General features: G+C 44.4%; 1 protein-coding gene across 1 annotated transcript in view; it reads right to left on the reverse strand.

Moving 5' to 3' along the window:
- The window catches only part of crhr1 (corticotropin releasing hormone receptor 1), a 50357-nt gene extending 38094 nt beyond the window's left edge, over positions 1-12263 (reverse strand). Inside the window, exon 1 of the mRNA XM_031738702.2 lies at positions 12179-12263. Within this exon, the coding sequence (XP_031594562.1) occupies positions 12179-12208 (30 nt within the window). The 5' untranslated portion in view covers positions 12209-12263. The remainder of the gene's footprint in view (positions 1-12178) is intronic.
- Positions 12264-19420: the final 7157 nt, after the last annotated feature.

Below are 19420 nucleotides of genomic sequence, written 5' to 3' on the forward strand. Positions count from 1 at the left end.
TTTTTTGGGTCCAAAGATGAGTACTTCAGTTTTGTTATTGTTTAGTTGAAGGAAATTATGAGACATCCAGTTATTAATTTGCTCAATGCATTTATTAAGGGTTTGGATAGGTTCAACATCAACTGGTGACATTGAAATATAAAGTTGAGTATCGTCTGCATAATTGTGGTAGTTAATATTATTGGTGGTTATAATCTGGCTTAACGCGAGCATGTAAATGCTAAATAAGAGGGGCCCTAGGATGGAACCCTGGGGAACCCTGCATGTGATTTCTATATTTTGTGATGAAAATTGGCTAATTGACACATAGAAGTTCCTGTTCTTAAGGTAGGACTTAAACCAGTTGAGTGCTGTACCAGAGAGTCCGGCCCAGCTCTCTAGACGTTCCAGTAATATATCATGATCAACGGTGTCAAACGCTGCACTAAGGTCCAGTAGTACCAATACTGTGGATTTCCCACGGTCAGTATTTATATGGATGTCATTAAACACTTTGACAAGGGCTGTCTCGGTGCTGTGGTGCCTACGAAAACCAGACTAATAAATATCAAAACGGTTGTTCTTTGTGAGAAAGCTGTTTAACTGCTGGAAAACAGCTTTTTCAATAACTTTACCGATAAATGGAAGATTAGAGATTGGTCTGTAGTTTTGCATTAATGTACTGTCTAGATTCTTTTTCTTTAATATTGGTTTGATAACTGCTGTTTTTAACGCTTTGGGAAAGACACCTGATAGGATGGATGCGTTAACTATTTGGATCAGATCCTCCCTGATGGCTGGGAGGACCTTTTTAAGAAAACCTGTCGGTAATATATCCAAGCAGCAGGTGGCAGAGCTGAGATTCTCAATAATTTTATCGAGGCTTGATTGATTTATTGTTTGAAAGTGAGTCACTTTCTCTGAATAAGTGCTAATTGGGCTTAACGTCGGGATTGGAGTTGAAACTAATGTGCCAATTGACCTTCTGATTTTCAAGATCTTTTCAATAAAGAAGTTGGCAAATTCATTGCAGGCCCTGGTGGAGCTTAATTCAGGGGCTATTGCTACTGGGGGAGAAGTTAATCTCTCCACTGTAGTCCTAGCATTATTGTTGTTTATATGAATAATCTCAGAGAAAAATGACTCCCTTGCATCCTTCGGGGCTAGTTGATACTTATTCAGCCTCTCTTTATATATCTCGCAGTGAACCTGGAGTCGAGTTTTCCGCCATTTTCTCTCAGCACGCCGGCACTCTCTTTTTTCATTACATACCAGTGGATCACTTCTCCATGGAGATTTCTTTTTACTAGAGACAGTTTTAACCTTGAATGGTGCAATCTTATCCATCATGTCTGAGATTTTGGATAGAAAATCATCTGTCAGTTTGTTTACTGAATGTGTGTTGGTGGATGTTGGTGATTTAAATAAGGTAGAAGTGTACATCAGTTTAAAATATTCAGCTGAGTTTTCTTTAAGGAAGCGTTTTTTAACAGTGATCTTACTCTGATTAGGTATATTGGCTAAGACATTGCTATCTTTGAAGTGCTTCAAAGATCAAGAATACCAGTTCCTGCATGAGTACTGCATGGCCATGAAACCTCTGACTGCAGCACTGGGCATTTTACAAGGCGACTGTCCATATGGAACTTTACTACCAACACTTGAAGTTCTGATGCAGAAGACCCAGGCTGTGAAATATGACCTCTCCAGGATGACGGCAGGCCTTCCAGATGCCATTGTACTGGTATGCTCCATCTTGAAATTAGTCAAATTTTTTGCTTCATACAATTCACAAACATGGAACAGAATATTAATTATCATTACAAAATAAGATTAAAACAATTAAAATGTTTATAAGTAAGCTAAAACAAAATTAAATCCAAAATATAGAATAGAATAGAATAGAATAGAATTCAACTTTATTGTCATTGCACATGTCACAGGTACAGGGCAACGAAATGCAGTTTGCATCCATCCAGAAAGTGCTTTAGCCGTGATATATTGATCTCATATTAGGCATGGTTTGCAAGTAATTCAATAACATAATAAATTGTAGGCATAAAAATATCGATTATGTTTTTTAGGCTATTCAGACTCGTTTCGCCGGTGTGCTGGACGACAAAGATGCCCTTCTCGCAGCTGCCAGTTGTCCAAAATTCAAACTCCGATGGCTGAGAGATGCAAGAAGGAGGGAGCGAGTAAAACAGCTTCTGACAGCAGAGTGTTGCACCACTGCTCCTGTTGCAAAAAATCCTGCCAGTGTGCCCAGTGCTACTACATCTAGCAGCCAAGGTGAGATGGACTTTTTCACTTTTGAGGCAGAGCCAGAGGAGGAGACCTATTCTGCAGAAAAAGAAGTCATGGACTACCTGATGTCAGGCTACGACCTTCAGATTCTGCATAAGTTTTCAAGCATAAAGACAATTTTTTTAAAGTATAACACTCCAACCCCATCAAGTGCTCCTGTGGAGCGACTTTTTAGTCTGGGAGGTTTGGTGCTCACGTCTAAAAGAAATCGACTTTCTGATAAAAGGTTTGAGAAGCTTCTGTTAATGAGGTACAACCACTGGTTTACTCGCTCCACTCTACTGTTTCCCCCATAACATGCGATGACAACATATACTGAAAAAAAGAGAATAGGGAATCCAATTTAAATAACTATTTACAAGTAATTGAATTAAGTTTATCAAAGTCACTTAATAAACTTATTAAAGTTGTCAAGTTGATTAACTTAAATCAATTACTTGCAAGGAAGTAAGGCAATTTATTTAAGTTGGACCTGCAGTCTCTTTTTTTTCATAAGATTAGTCCGAAGTTACAAAAGCAGACAATAGTGCTTACATGTGGATGGTATAAAAAGTATCTTAAGGGAAGTCAAGAAAGAGTTTGTTTGTTTTTGTTTTTTATAAAAAGAATTTATGTTAAATGAAGTCAAGAAAGACTCTTATTTTTTATTTTTAAAAAAAAGCATTTATGTGAAATGAAGTCGACTTATTTTTTTTATAAAAAGTATTTATGTTAAGTGAAGTAACAAGACTGTCTTTATTTTCATACAAACAAGTATTTCTGTCAGGAAAAAAGTTTTAAGTTCAACTTCAAATGTCAGGAGATATATTGTTGACATTACACTTCCAATAAAGTGAGTATTGGCAAAACCGGTTGATGTTTATATGTTGAGGCAGTGGGAAGTGTTATTGGCAGCTTCTGAAAGTAACTAATAAAGTAACTAGTAATCTAACTTAGTTACTTTAAAAATAAAGTAATCAGTAAAGTAACTAAGTTACTTTTGGAAGGAGTAATCAGTAGTCCGTAATATATTACTTTTTCAAAGTAACTGTGGCAACACTGATCAGCTGCTCGGTCTGCGGAGATGTGGAGTCTTCTGTTAATTCCTCGCTAATGTCGCTGACTCATGATTCACACAGCGTGACTTCACTGTTTGGCATTCAGCTGGCAGGGTGTCTCACACACACACACACACATTCTCGTTTTGATATCTTAGTAAGGACATCTATGCTTACCCTAACCCTCAGCCTAACTGTAACCCTGACACGAAAACCACATTTGAGCCTCAAATATGTCTGCAAACTCTGAGGACGGGCATTTGGTCACCACAAGGATGGTAACATTCCAGTTTAGGTCCCAACAGAGATGTCTAAACAGGTATACCCACACACATGCACACTCTCATACACACACACACACTCTCTCATATGAGCACGCACACACACACTCAGGCACGCACGCACACACACACACACACGCAAGCACACACAGTTAATGTGTCGGCCGCAGAGATCTACTGTTGTGCCTCTGAGCTAAAATTAGACCGCGAGCTGAGTGCAGCACACTCCGTCTTCTTGCCGTTAATGTTTGGATCTTGGCAGCACGTTCAGCAGCTCAGTGGGAGGAGTTACGTCAGCGTCCTGCAGCTGCTGCAGAAATCGTCCTCGTTATCTGAGCCCGCTCTGCCTCCGGAGGCTCGTCCAGCCCAGGCGGCAGCGCAGATCGGATCAGTTGGAACGCAAACACACAGGGGCGCACTGTGTGTGCGCGATCTGATTGGCTGAGAGGTGCTGGCGGTCTGTATGTCTCCTGGTATGGAGCCTCTGTGTGTTGTCTGACCTGCACACTTGAATTCATCATTCACCAGAAATTCGATCAGACATGCAGATCTGAGTCTGAAGCTCTCGCTTTAAATAAAACCTCAACAGGCAGACTGAAGCTGGGCTCCAACCAGGTGATGACATCATGACATCCTCTCACAAAAAGATGGAGGCTCCTCCCCTTACAAAAGTTACTGTAAACCTGAAACCTGAAATACATCAAAGCTCCGTCTGTCCACAACAGACAGCAGCAGACTAGCCAACAGCTGAGACGTTAAACTGTGGAGGCTCAGAGGAACAGAGGGCAGTGAAGGCAGCATAGCAGCTCCTCACTGATCAATGATGAGCCACAAAAACAGATTAAAATCAAACAGATGTCAGAGCATGTCAGAGTTTTCAAAGGCAATGAAGCAGCTGTAAACGAGATTCATTCAGGACAATAATGAGTCTGTAACGAGCTTCCTCTGCCGAGTGTGAGTCTGATCAAAGTCCTTTGATTGGAGTCTCGATCCTGCTCTCTGCACTCTGACATGAATTATGTGTGGAGGACACGGAGCCTTGTGACTGGGCTGCATAAAAAGAATCAGAGGATCGTAATGAGCTCGGCAAACACAAAGGAAAGCTGCCACCCACTCACACAACAGCACAACCTTTAAACAAAAGCCAGCGGAAACACTTCCTGCTGGGGATCTGAGCTTCAACAAAGCCGAGGCTGAACAACCTGAGGCTACCACACACACAGCGCCACACGCTGCCATCAACCTGAAAGAGGTTTATTTTGAAAAAACTAAGCCACGCTCCTAAAACCAGTTTAAACGGTCTCAACTGGTTTGTAATCCCGACGCCAGAAGAGGGCTGGACACTAACACACTAATGCACCCACACTAACACACTAACACACCAAACTAGCACACCAACAAACCAACACACCACACTAACACACTAACACACCAACACACTAACACACCAACACATCACACTAACACACTAACACACCAACACACTAACACACCAACACATCACACTAACACACTAGCACACCAACACACTAACACACCAACACATCACACTAACACACTAGCACACCAACACACCAAACTAGCACACCAACACACCACACTAACACACCAACACACTAACACACCAACACACCACACTAACACACCAACACACTAACACACCACACTAACACACCAACACACCACACTAGCACACTAACACACCAACACACCACACTAACACACCAACACACCACACTAACACACCACACTAACACATTAGCACACTAGCACACTAACACACCAACACATCACACTAACACACCAACACACCAAACTAGCACACCAACACACCAACAAACCACACCAACACACCACACTAACACACCAACACACCACACTAACACACCACACTAAAACACTAACACACTAACACACCACACTAACACACCAACACACTAACACACCACACTAACACACTAACACACCAACAAACTAACACACCACACTAGCACACTAACACACCAACACACCACACTAACACACCAACACATCACCACACCAAACTAGCACACCAACACAACACACCAACACACCAACACACCAACACACCACACTAACACACTAACACACTAACACACTGACACACCACACTAACACACCGACACACTAACACACCACACTAGCACACTAACACACCACACTAGCACACTAACACACCAACACACCACACTAACACACCACACTAAAACACTAACACACTAACACACCACACTAACACACCAACACACTAACACACCACACTAACACACTAACACACCAACAAACTAACACACCACACTAACGCACCAACACATCACCACACCAAACTAGCACACCAACACACCAAAACTAACACACCAACACACCAACACACCAACACACCACACTAACACACAAACACACTAACACACTGACACACCACACTAACACACCAACACACTAACACACAGCACTAGCACACTAACACACCACACTAGCACACCAACACACCAACACACCACAATAACACACCAACACATCACCACACCAAACTAGCACACCAACACACCAACACACCAACACACCACACTAACACACCAACACACCACACTAACACACCACACTAACACATTAGGACACTAGCACACTAACACACTAACTCACTAACACACTAACTCACCAACACACCACACTAACACACTAACACACCAACACACTAACACACTAACACACCAAACTAGCACACCAACACACCAATACACCAAACTAGCACACCAACACACCAAACTAGCACACCAACACACCACACTAACACACTAACACACCAACACACTAACACACCACACTAACGCACCAACACATCACCACACCAAACTAGCACACCAACACACCAAAACTAACACACCAACACACCAACACACCAACACACCACACTAACACACAAACACACTAACACACTGACACACCACACTAACACACCAACACACTAACATACCAAACTAGCACACTAACACACCACACGAGCACACTAAAACACTACACTAACACACTAGCACACTAAGACACTACACACCAACGCACTAAACAACCGACACACCAACACACTAACACACCAACACACTAACCTACCAACACACCAATACACCAAACTAGCACACTAACACACCAAATTAGCACACTAACACACTAAGACACTACACTAACACACCAACACATTAGCACACTAGCACACTAACACACTAACTCACTAACAGACTAACTCACCAACACACCAAACTAGCACACCAACACACCACACTAACACACTAACACACCAACACTCTAACACACCAACACACCAACACACCAAACTAGCACACCAACACACCAACACACCAAACTAGCACACCAACACACCACACTAACACACTAACACACCAACACAGTAACACACCAATACACCAACACACCAAACTAACACACCAACACACCAACACACCACACTAACACACTAACACACCAATACACCAACACACCAAACTAGCACACCAACACACCACACTAACACACCAACACACTAACACACCAACACACCGAACTAGCACACCAACACACCAACACACTAGCACACCAACACACAAACTAGCACACCAACACACCACACTAACACACCAACACACTAACACACCAACACACCACACTAACACACCAACACACCAACACACTAACACACCAAACTAGCACACCAACACGCCACACTAACCAACCAACACAGTAACACACCAACACACTAACACACCAACACACCAAACTAGCACACCAACACACCAACACACCACACTAACACACCAACACACTAACACACCAACACACCAACACACCAAACTAGCACACCAACACACCAACACACCAAACTAGCACACCAACACACCAACACACCAGCACACCAACACACCAAACTAGCACACCAACACACCACACTAACACACTAACACACCAACACACCAAACTAGCACACCAACACACCACACTAACACACTAACACACCAACACACCAAACTAGCACACCAACACACCACACTAACGCACTAACACACCAACACACCAAACTAGCACACCAACACACCAACACACCAAACTAGCACACCAACACACCACACTAACACACTAACACACCAACACAGTAACACACCAATACACCAACACACCAAACTAACACACCAACACACCAACACACCACACTAACACACTAACACACCAATACACCAACACACCAAACTAGCACACCAACACACCACACTAACACACCAACACACTAACACACCAACACACCGAACTAGCACACCAACACACCAACACACTAGCACACCAACACACCAAACTAGCACACCAACACACCACACTAACACACCAACACACTAACACACCAACACACCACACTAACACACCAACACACCAACACACTAACACACCAAACTAGCACACCAACACGCCACACTAACCAACCAACACAGTAACACACCAACACACTAACACACCAACACACCAAACTAGCACACCAACACACCAACACACCACACTAACACACCAACACACTAACACACCAACACACCAACACACCAAACTAGCACACCAACACACCAACACACCAAACTAGCACACCAACACACCAACACACCAGCACACCAACACACCAAACTAGCACACCAACACACCACACTAACACACTAACACACCAACACACCAAACTAGCACACCAACACACCACACTAACACACTAACACACCAACACACCAAACTAGCACACCAACACACCAACCCACCAACACACCAAACTAGCACACCAACACACCAACACACCACACTAACACACCAACACACTAACACACCAACACACCACACTAGCACACCAACACACCACACTAACACACTAACACACTAACACACCACACTAGCACACTAAAACACTATACTAACACACTAGCACACCAACACACCAACAAACCAGCACACTAAAGCACTTCAGTAACACACCAACACACTAACACACCAACACACTAACATACCAAACTAGCACACTAACACACCACACGAGCACACTAAAACACTACACTAACACACTAGCACACTAAGACACTACACACCAACACACTAAAACATCGACACACCAACACACCAACACACCAACACACCAAACTAGCACAATAACACACCAAATTACCACACTAACACACTAGCACACTAAGACACTACACTAACACACCAACACACCAACACATTAGCACACTAGCACACTAACTCACTAACACACTAACTCACCAACACACCACACCAACACACTAACATACCAACACAGCAACACACCACACTAACACACTAACACACTTGGCCGTATATTCCGAAAACATAATATCAATTTTCATTGTTATGCTTATGACACCCAGCTCTACATTTCCTCCAAACCTAATTCATTTTTTTTGTTTTTATTTGTTGTTTGTGGTTGTATTTTGCTTTTTTCATGTATTTTAATTTATTAGAATCTATTTTAATGTACTGTTTTATTGATGTCTTTTTCTCTTTGTAAGGTGACCTTGGGTTTTAGAAAGGCGCCCTCAAATAAAATGTATTATTATTATTATTATTATTAATATTATTATCATTATTATTATTATTATTATTATCATTACTATTATTATTATTATTATTATTATTAACACACTAACACACCGTATAAACATCTTGGGACCATAATCAATAAAAATTGAATGAAAAGCTGAATTTGGATGAGAATTGCAAATGCGTCTGCAGAAAGAGTCAGCGACAGCTTCACTGCATTAGCAACTTGCTCATTCTCACACAGACTGAACAAGTCTGACTTTGTTTTATTGTCTTTTATTGAGTCTGTTTTATCTCTTTGATTGGTGGCATGGTTCGGTCAGACCTCTGCCATCTGACAGGTGAGTCACAGCCTGTTTAGCTTCCCTGGACTCTAAACAGGTACAGAGGATGGCTTTATCACTTAATAATGGCTCCATCCTCTACGGGCTGAATTTCAAGATGCAGGACGAGGCGTTATAGAAACAGCTTTGTTCCTGCTCACTCAACTTAATAAGAACTGTTTTATTAGACTCATCATGTCTGATGACCAAACATGTGTGCATCAACTGTGCGTCATTTCTCTGTAAAACAAATTTACCTGCAGGTGTAAATAAAGTAACCTTGACCACACCGGCACACACTAACAGACCACAGTAACGCACAATGACACTGGTCTCCCGCTCTGCGTCACACGACTCCCAGCATGCACCTTGCCGTCTCAGTTTGCTCTGCCAATACTTGAACCTCCTCCATGGCTGACATGGAAATGCTGACAGACGTGAAAAACCCAGCAAGCATGTCAGGCTGACATCATACACATGCACCCACAGCATGGTGCCAGCCACTAGGCTCAAACACCTGACCCCCTCGCCTGACCACCACTGTAGCCAGCTGTGAGCTGATCAGTTTATTTCAGAGTTCAGCATCTTCGAATCTGAATGTCACACAGAGCCGAGCTCTTACACAGGATGGCCTCACATCTGTGCCTCACATCTGGGGTCACATTAAAGCTGAGGTTGTTGCACATCACAACATTTTCCCTGGAACGTCCTGCTGTGTGTCACTGCTGGTTTTCCTTCCTGGTAAGCCTGAGGATCAGCCGTCTGAGCTGAACTGAGGGCCCGATGAAGACTTCATGATGATAACGGTTCACAAACACCAGAGCTTTATCCACTGAGAGCTTCAGCGTCCTTCATCATCATTAAACAGCAGACTGCTCCTTTAATCGGCACTCTCCTCCTTTATGTCCCTGTGGAGGAGTGATGATTAACACCTCCAGCCCACCTCCTCCTGTCACAGCTTCAAATTTCACTGTAGACACACAGCAGGGGGCTTTTATTGTGAAGGAGCAGGCTGCAGACCAATCACAGTGCAGCTGTGGGAAGTTTAACCCTTGATTCGCCAGTGGTTGACAATAAATCAGAGGAAGCAGCTTTGTGGCCTGGAACTACTTCCTGTACTTTTCATGTTGTCACCTGATATCTGACCTCTGACCTCCGCCTTCAGTGAGGAGGAGGACGATGGACAGAGCACACAGATGGAGACAGGAGGTGATGGATGACGCTCGCCCCCTCACTACATCCTCTCTCTCTTCACTGTCATTACTGCTGCTTTGAACACACACACTGTGACACACACACACACACTGTGACAGACACACACACACACACTGTGACACACACACACACTGTGACAGACACACACACACACACTGTGACACACACACACCTACACACACACACACACTGTGACACACACACACTGTGACACACACACACACACTGTGACACACACACCTACACACACACACACTGTGACACACACACACACTCACACACACACTGACACACACATTCACACACACACACACACACTGTGACACACACAAATACACACACACACACACACTGTGACACACACACACAAAAACAGCTGGCTGTACACTGAAGAGAAGCCACACCTCCATCTATACACAGAGTCCTTACAACTCTGAGTTGTGTGTGTGTGTGTCACAGTGTGTGTGTGTGAGTGTGTGTGTGTGTCACAGTGTGTGTGTTCTTTATTTAAATGCAGACTGATCTGGCTCTATCTGAATTATTAAATTGTAAACATAAATAAAGCTCCTGATGGTTGGAGATGTTTAAGTTGATGAAAAAGGAAGAACCAAGCACTGACGTCTCCACGGCTGCTTAAATGTGAAGGAGATTCAGCGAGGAAGTGGGTGGAGCTAAACCAACATCATTATAGATGAGACTGACTAAAGCAACAACCAGTGAGAGTACTCCTAATATCTGACTCGCTCTGTGAGGATGTGATGCTGAGGCTCATCTCTGAGCCGCGGTTTGATCCGGTTTCAGACGCCGCTGGTTCCTGCCCATAAGGAACCTGAACTACTGTTTGGTTTTCATCCAAAGTTTGAGTAGAGCTGCACGTTCCAGTGTTTCACAGAAGCTTCAGTCACAACATGGAGCGTTCATCAGTGCTTTGCGCTGTTGATGTCAGATCATCTACATCACTTCCGGCAGCGGCGTCACAGTGTTTCTCAGACAGAAACGCACGTGTGCTGCTGGGTTTGGGAGGTGCATAGACTTAATCCACCTCTGACCTCTGACCTTTACATCACACAGGTGTGAGACATGATGAAAACAAAAAGACATCAATAAATCTGACATCACCTGACTGTCCAGATGTTTCCAGCTGGACAGCTGTGAGGAGCATCAGCTCACCTCCTGCAGGCAGCACTCACCTGTGCAGGTAAGTGAATTAACACTGAGCATGCTCCAAAGATATCCTGCTACTAAATTACTGAGTCAGATTTTCAAAATAAAAGCCACAATTAATAAAAAAAAAAACGTTAATGGGGGAAACTTTTATTTTGAAACCCCCCTGAATTATGGCCGTTCTTTCACAATAAGAGTCGCTGATTTTGGCACACACTTTAAAGTTGAGAGGGTGCACGCGCAGCACGGAACTGTGCACACGCGCACGGCCCCCTACCTGACTCAGTAGTTTCCGGTCCATCTCCATCACTCATTCATCTACTCGGACGCGCGCGCTCTGGCATGCGCCGTCCTGCAGCTCACATCGGTGTCCTGCGCGCTCCGGTCCGGTTTAGATCCCAGAACATGTCGGTCCGAGCCGAGCCGGGCCGAGAGTCCGAGAGTCCGGGTTAGCACGGCTCTGTCCCGGTCCGCTCCGAACTGCTGTCATCCACACTGACCGACTGAGGAGCGCGTGCTGCCAGTGAGGAGGCTGCTGTAGAGCTCGAGCCAATCAGAGGAGAGCGCGAGAGGGAGAGATGGCGCCGTGAGTAGGATTGGGGGGGGGGTTAAGAAACCATCAAACATTGAGATCAAAAATCGATTAATCAATGAGAACAACCACCAGTGTGTGTGTGTGTGTGTGTGTGTGTGTGTGTGTGTGTGTGTGTGTGTGTGTGAAAACAACAGAAAACAACTGAAAACCTTTTCACTGTGATTGATTATTGATCGATCGCTTCTCTCTGAGCTTATTTTATTTCTATTTTTATTTCAGTTGTTTTTAGGTGATTCGATGCTGTTTTATCTTGTTTTTTTATTTTAATATAGGGCTGTTTTAATTTTATTTATTATGTGTTTTATTTATTTATCTTTGCTGTTTTCTGTTATTCTATTGATTTAATGTATTTTCTGTACAGCACTTTGTTCCTGTGCTGGGTATTTTAAAGTGCTTTATAAATAAAACTGGACTGGAACTGGATCATGGTCAGCTGGCAGCAGAGTGAATGCAGATGCTTTGACTGCTGGACGATGCTGTGTGTGCCTCTGACATCTCTCATACTTTGACTCACAGAGGAAGCTGATGTGAGGACGAGCTGTACGCAGCTCTCTGTTCCTCTCTGTGAGGATCTTTGGGATCAGCTTCCAGGCTTCTTCTGTGTCCTCTGTCAGGATGAACTCACACTGCTTCAGTCATGCTGAGGTCTGGGCTCTAAGGTGGGCCATCCAGGTGTGCTTTCCCTGCACTGGCCGTGTGTTTGGGATCGTTGTCACGCTGGAAAACGGAGCTGCTGATAAAGAGGTGTTTCCAGATGTTCCTGCGCGGTGGATCAAGAGAGTGTTATAGGCCTCACACTTCAAAGTGTGTCCCCTTTCCTCAGATGTCTAAGGACATCCACAGTGTTGCAGCAAAAAATACCATTTCATGTCAAACTGTGTTATCTTTAACATTTTTCATAGATTCAGTTCAATTCAATTCAATTCAATTCAATTTTATTTATATAGCGCCAAATCACAACAAAAGTCGCCTCAAGGCGCTTTATATTGTACAGTAGATCGCACAATAATAAATACAGAGAAAACCCAACAATCATATGACCCCTATGAGCAAGCACTTTGGCGACAGTGGGAAGGAAAAACTCCCTTTTAACAGGAAGAAACCTCCGGCAGAACCAGGCTCAGGGAGGGGCGGGGCCATCTGCTGCGACCGGGTGGGAGGAGAGAAGGAAAACAGGATAAAGACATGCTGTGGAAGAGAGACAGAGATTAATAATAGATATGATTCGATGCAGAGAGGTCTATTAACACATAGTGAGTGAGAAAGGTGACTGGAAAGGAAAAACTCAATGCATCATGGGAATCCCGGCAGCCCACGTCTATTGCAGCATAACTAAGGGAGGATTCAGGGTCACCTGGTCCAGCCCTAACTATATGCTTTAGCAAAAGGAAAGTTTGAAGCCTAATCTTGAAAGTAGAGATAGTGTCTGTCTCCTGAATCCAAACTGGAAGCTGGTTCCACAGAAGAGGGGCCTGAAAACTGAAGGCTCTGCCTCCCATTCTACTTTTAAATACTCTAGGAACAACAAGTAGGCCTGCAGTGTGAGAGCGAAGTGCTCTAATAGGGTGATATGGTACTACAAGGTCATTAAGATAAGATGGGGCCTGATTATTTAAGACCTTGTATGTGAGGAGCAGGATTTTGAATTCAATTCTGGATTTAACAGGAAGCCAATGAAGGGAAGCCAATACAGGAGAAATATGTCTCTCTTTCTAGTCCCTGTCAGGACTCTTGCTGCAGCATTTTGGATCAGCTGAAGGCTTTTCAGCGAGTTTTTAGGACATCCTGATAATAATGAATTACAGTAGTCCAGCCTGGAAGTAATAAATGCATGAACTAGCTTTTCAGCGTCACTCTGAGACAGGATATTTCTAATTTTAGAGATGTTGCACAAATGGAAGAAAGCAGTCTTACATATTTGTTTAATATGTGCATTGAAGGACATGTCCTGGTCAAAAATGACTCAAGGTTCCTCACAGCATTACTGGAGGCCAAGGTAATGCCATCCAGAGTAAGAATCTGGTTAGATACCATATTTCTAAGATTTTCAGGGCCGAGTACAATAACCTCAGTTTTATCTGAATTAAGAAGCAGAAAGTTAGCGGCCATCCAGGTCTTTATGTCTTTAAGACATTCCTGCAGTTTAACTAATTGGTGTGTGTTACCTGGCTTCATGGATAGATAGAGCTGGGTGTCATCTGCATAGCAGTGAAAATTTATGCTATGTCTTCTAATGATGCTGCCTAAGGAAGCATGTATAATGTAAATAGAATTGGTCCTAGCACTGAACCCTGTGGAACTCCATAATTGACCTTAGTGTGTGAAGAGGACTCTCCATTTACATGTACAAACTGGAGTCTATTAGATAGATATGATACAAACCACTGCAGTGCAGTACCTGTAATACCTACAGCATGTTCTAATCGCTCTAATAGGATATTATGATCAACAGTATCGAACGCAGCACTGAGGTCTAGCAGGACAAGCACAGAGATGAGTCCACTGTCAGAGGCCATAAGAAGATCATTTGTAACCTTCACTAAAGCTGTTTCTGTGCTGTGATGAGCTCTGAAACCTGACTGAAACTCTTCAAATAAGCCATTCCTCTGCAGATGATCTGTTAGCTTACTGACAAAATCATTTTGTCAATATGAGCACATCTTTGTATTTCCGTCACCTGAGTCAGTCCGCCTTAAGCGGTCAAACTTTTATGGATCATAAAACATTTCGGCCAATCACAGACGTTGGAGCAGACCAGAAGGAATGAGCCAATAATGTTCATGAACACTGACACAATCATCTATATTTTTGAGTTTGTCTCCTGTTAACATTGCCGTGCTGTCAGAGAGGACCTTCGTCATCACAGCTTCAGTAACGTGGCTGTTAGCGGCTGACGAGCTGCAGCTCAGCTGAATCCAGCTCGCACATCTGAGCAGGTGGAAGTCTGAGGTCAACACATCTTTCCTGTCATGCTGCTCTGCAGTCTGCTGTCTGGGGCGCATGCACAGGTGACGGGCATGCAGTCTGTGTGGATGAGTCCATAAAGTAGGCGTGGCCTCCACATGGAGCTGATGAGCTCACACCTGTGGTCCATCGCCCCATCCTCACTTCCCCCTGCCTCCTTCATCAGATCCATCAGCGACGACGTCACACACATGTGAACATCCCACTGGCCGAGCCCGCTGTAAGCAGCGCCGACAGCGAGAAGACGAGAAGGAAGAGGCACGTCAGAGTAATGGGACGGATTCATGAAGCTTACATTAATCTGACAGAGAGACTCGACAGGCAGATGCACACACACACACAAACACACGCGAGTGTGTGTCTGTGTGTGTGTTTGTGTGTGTGTCTGTTTGTGTCTGTGTCTGTGTGTGTCTGTATGTGTGTCTATTGTATCGTTATTAAAGCTTATTAAATCAAATCAAATCACTTTTATTGTCACATCACATGTGCAGGTATACTGGTACAGTACATGCGAGTGAAATTCTTGTGTGCGAGCTTCACAAGCAACAGAGTTGTGCAAAAATACAATAACATAAAACAAGCAAAACATAAGAATGGCTAAATCTGAGAGTAATAAATATATGTACAATATATAAGAGTGTATGCATTACTGGATGTGTATACTAAATATGTTTTTCTATGTGTGTGTGTGTGTGTGTGTGTGTGTGTATACATATTTTACAAATTAAATAGAGTGAACAATAAAATAAAATATATAAAATACACAGAGGTTGGTAGTTGGACATGTGCAAAACAGTGGCATTAATGTACAGTATGGAGTGCATAATGTTGAAGTTCCAGTAGTGAGGGTGAGGTGTCTATGACGTGTTCAGCAGTCTGATGGCCTGGTGGAAAAAGCTGTCTCTCAGTCTGCTGGTACGGGACCGGATGCTGCAGAACCTCCTTCCCGATGGAAGTAGTCTGAAGAGTTTATGGCTGGGGTGACTGGAGTCCTTGATGATCCTCCCTGCTTTCCTCAGGCACCGCTTCCTGTAGATGTCCTGGAGGGAGGGAAGCTCACCTCCAATTTCCGTTCAGAGCACCGCACTACTCTCTGGAGAGCTTTGCGGTTGTAAGCGGTGCTGTTGCCATACCAGGTGGTGATGCATCCAGTGAGGATGCTCTCAATGGCACAGCGATAGAAGGTCCTGAGGATGCGGGGGCTCATGCCGAATCTTTTCAGTCTCCTGAGAAAGAAGAGGCGCTGCTGCACCTTCTTCACTGTTCTGTTTATGTGTACTGACCACGTAAGATCCTCAGCCAGATGTACACCAAGGAAGCGGAAGCTGCTCACTCTCTCCACAGCGTTGATGGTGATGGGGGTGTGTGCTTCTCTGCACCTCCGGAAGTCCACTATCAACTCCTTTGTCTTTGCGACGTTGAGGGTGAGATGGTTGTCTTGACACCAGTGGGTCAGGGCGCTGACCTCCTCCCTGTAGGCCGTCTCATCACCGTTGGTGATAAGACCCACCACTGTAGTGTCGTCTGCAAACTTCACAATGATGATGGAGTTGTTAGTGGCCGTGCAGTCGTAGGTGTAGAGTGAGTACAGGGGAGGGCTCAGTACACACCCCTGTGGAGCACCAGTCTTCAGTGTGATGGGGGATGAGGTGGTGCTGCCCAGTCTGACCACTTGGCGTCTGTCAGACAGGAAGTTAAGGATCCAGCTGCAGCGGGAGCTGCTCAGTCCTAGATCCTGCAGTTTCCTGTCCAGCTTCGAGGGAACGATGGTGTTGAATGCTGAGCTGTAATCTACAAACAGCATTCTCACATACGTGTCTCTCTTCTCCAGGTGTGACAGGGCAGCATGGAGTGTCAGGGCTATGGCGTCATCAGTGGACCTGTTGTGGCGGTATGCGAACTGTAGAGGGTCCAGTGAGTCGGGTAGTGCGGAGCAGATGAAGTCCCTGACCAGCTTCTCGAAGCATTTGCTCACGATGGGGGTCAGGGCTACAGGTCGCCAGTCGTTCAATGAGGAGATGGTGGAGGATTTGGGTACAGGGACGATGGTGGCCATTTTGAAGCAGGCTGGGACTACAGACAGAGAGAGGGAAAGGTTGAAGATCTGTGTAAACACTCCAGCCAGCTGAGCCACACATAACTTGAGGACGCGGCCGGGAATCACCCCACATCCTCTCAAAGCACACACACAGACACACACACTCACAGACACACACACACACACACACACACACACACACACACACACACACACACACACACACACACACACACACACACACACACACACAGACACACAGAGATACACACACTCACACAGGACGGTGGGTGATACCTCAGTGTGCTATGGATCAGTTTACCCAGAATGCACTGCAACATGAGTGTGGATATGGGGGGGGGGGGGGTGACTATGATGTTCACTGTGAGCCCTGCAGTACAGGGAAGAAAACCCCAACATGATCCAGGATCAGGGATGAGCAGCCCTCTGCACAGGTCAGCTGGAGGTGGGGGGGTCACCCTTACCTGAGCTCAGGTGTGGTGGCTCAGCAGATGTTTCATGTGTCCTTGGTCACCCAGCTGAACAATAAAGTATTTTTTTTCCTGAGACAATCCAAACACATCGCCTGCCGTCCCAGCAGCGCTCTGTTTACTCATCAGCACTGACTCACCGGCTCAGTCTATTTACTGCACGCCAGCTGGGTTTATTTCCTGACTCTGACAGGTATTTCTTTAGTGACTCAGCTCTGTCTGAGCCTCCGGCTGTGGTTTTTTTTGCTGCACAGAGAGCCACAGCAGACTCACGGAGATGACAGGTGAGCCTCTGTCTCACAGGTACAGCAGGCCCTGCTGACAGGATGTTCATGTGAAAGTGCAGCAGCGACCTGTTTCAGCTGTAATGACTTCTGACAACCGATCTGCTCGTTAGCTCGAGGCTAATCTCTGAGCTCTACTGAGCTGCTTGTTAAGATTAATAAACAGTGAGCGTGGGGGTTATTTCCTGCAGGTGAGCAGAATCAGAGGACCTACAAAAAAAACCCCTAACATCACAGCAGCTCTGCAGCTCATGCAGATTTAGAAGCAACATGAGCTGCTGATTGGTCAGTTCTCCAGCTTCCTTCTGTAGACATTGGCTGTTTTTTCATTCATGTTCAGTCCCATCCTTGTACCTGACCATGTTAAGAGGAATCTTTTTGTTTGTTAACCTCAAAACTGTGAAGCTCCAAAGTAAAGGATGAACCATCCTGTCACACATTTCTTTACTGAATCTCCAACCTTCCTTTCATATCAAACATCCTTGAAAGAGTAGTTGTCAAACAGCTAACAGATCATCTGCAGAGGAATGGCTTATTTGAAGAGTTTCAGTCAGGTTTCAGAGCTCATCACAGCACAGAAACAGCTTTAGTGAAGGTTACAAATGATCTTCTTATGGCCTCTGACAGTGGACTCATCTCTGTGCTTGTCCTGCTAGACCTCAGTGCTGCGTTCGATACTGTCGACCATAATATCCTATTAGAGCGATTAGAACATGCTGTAGGTATTACAGGTACTGCACTGCAGTGGTTTGTATCATATCTATCTAATAGACTCCAATTTGTACATGTAAATGGAGAGTCCTCTTCACACACTAAGGTCAGTTATGGTGTTCCACAGGGTTCAGTGCTAGGACCAATTCTGTTTACATTATACATGCTTCCTTAGGCAGCATCATTAGAAGACATAGCATAAATTTTCACTGCTATGCAGATGACACCCAGCTCTATCTGTCCATGAAGCCAGGTAACACACACCAATTAGTTAAACTGCAGGAATGTCTTAAAGACATAAAGACCTGGATGGCCGCTAACTTTCTGCTTCTTAATTCAGATCAAACTGAGGTTATTGTACTCGGCCCTGAAAATCTTAGAAATATGGTATCTAACCAGATTCTTACTCTGGATGGCATTACCTTGGCCTCCAGTA

The sequence above is a fragment of the Oreochromis aureus genome, linkage group 4, assembly GCF_013358895.1.
Source record: "Oreochromis aureus strain Israel breed Guangdong linkage group 4, ZZ_aureus, whole genome shotgun sequence".
Classification (NCBI taxonomy): Eukaryota; Metazoa; Chordata; class Actinopteri; order Cichliformes; family Cichlidae; genus Oreochromis; species Oreochromis aureus.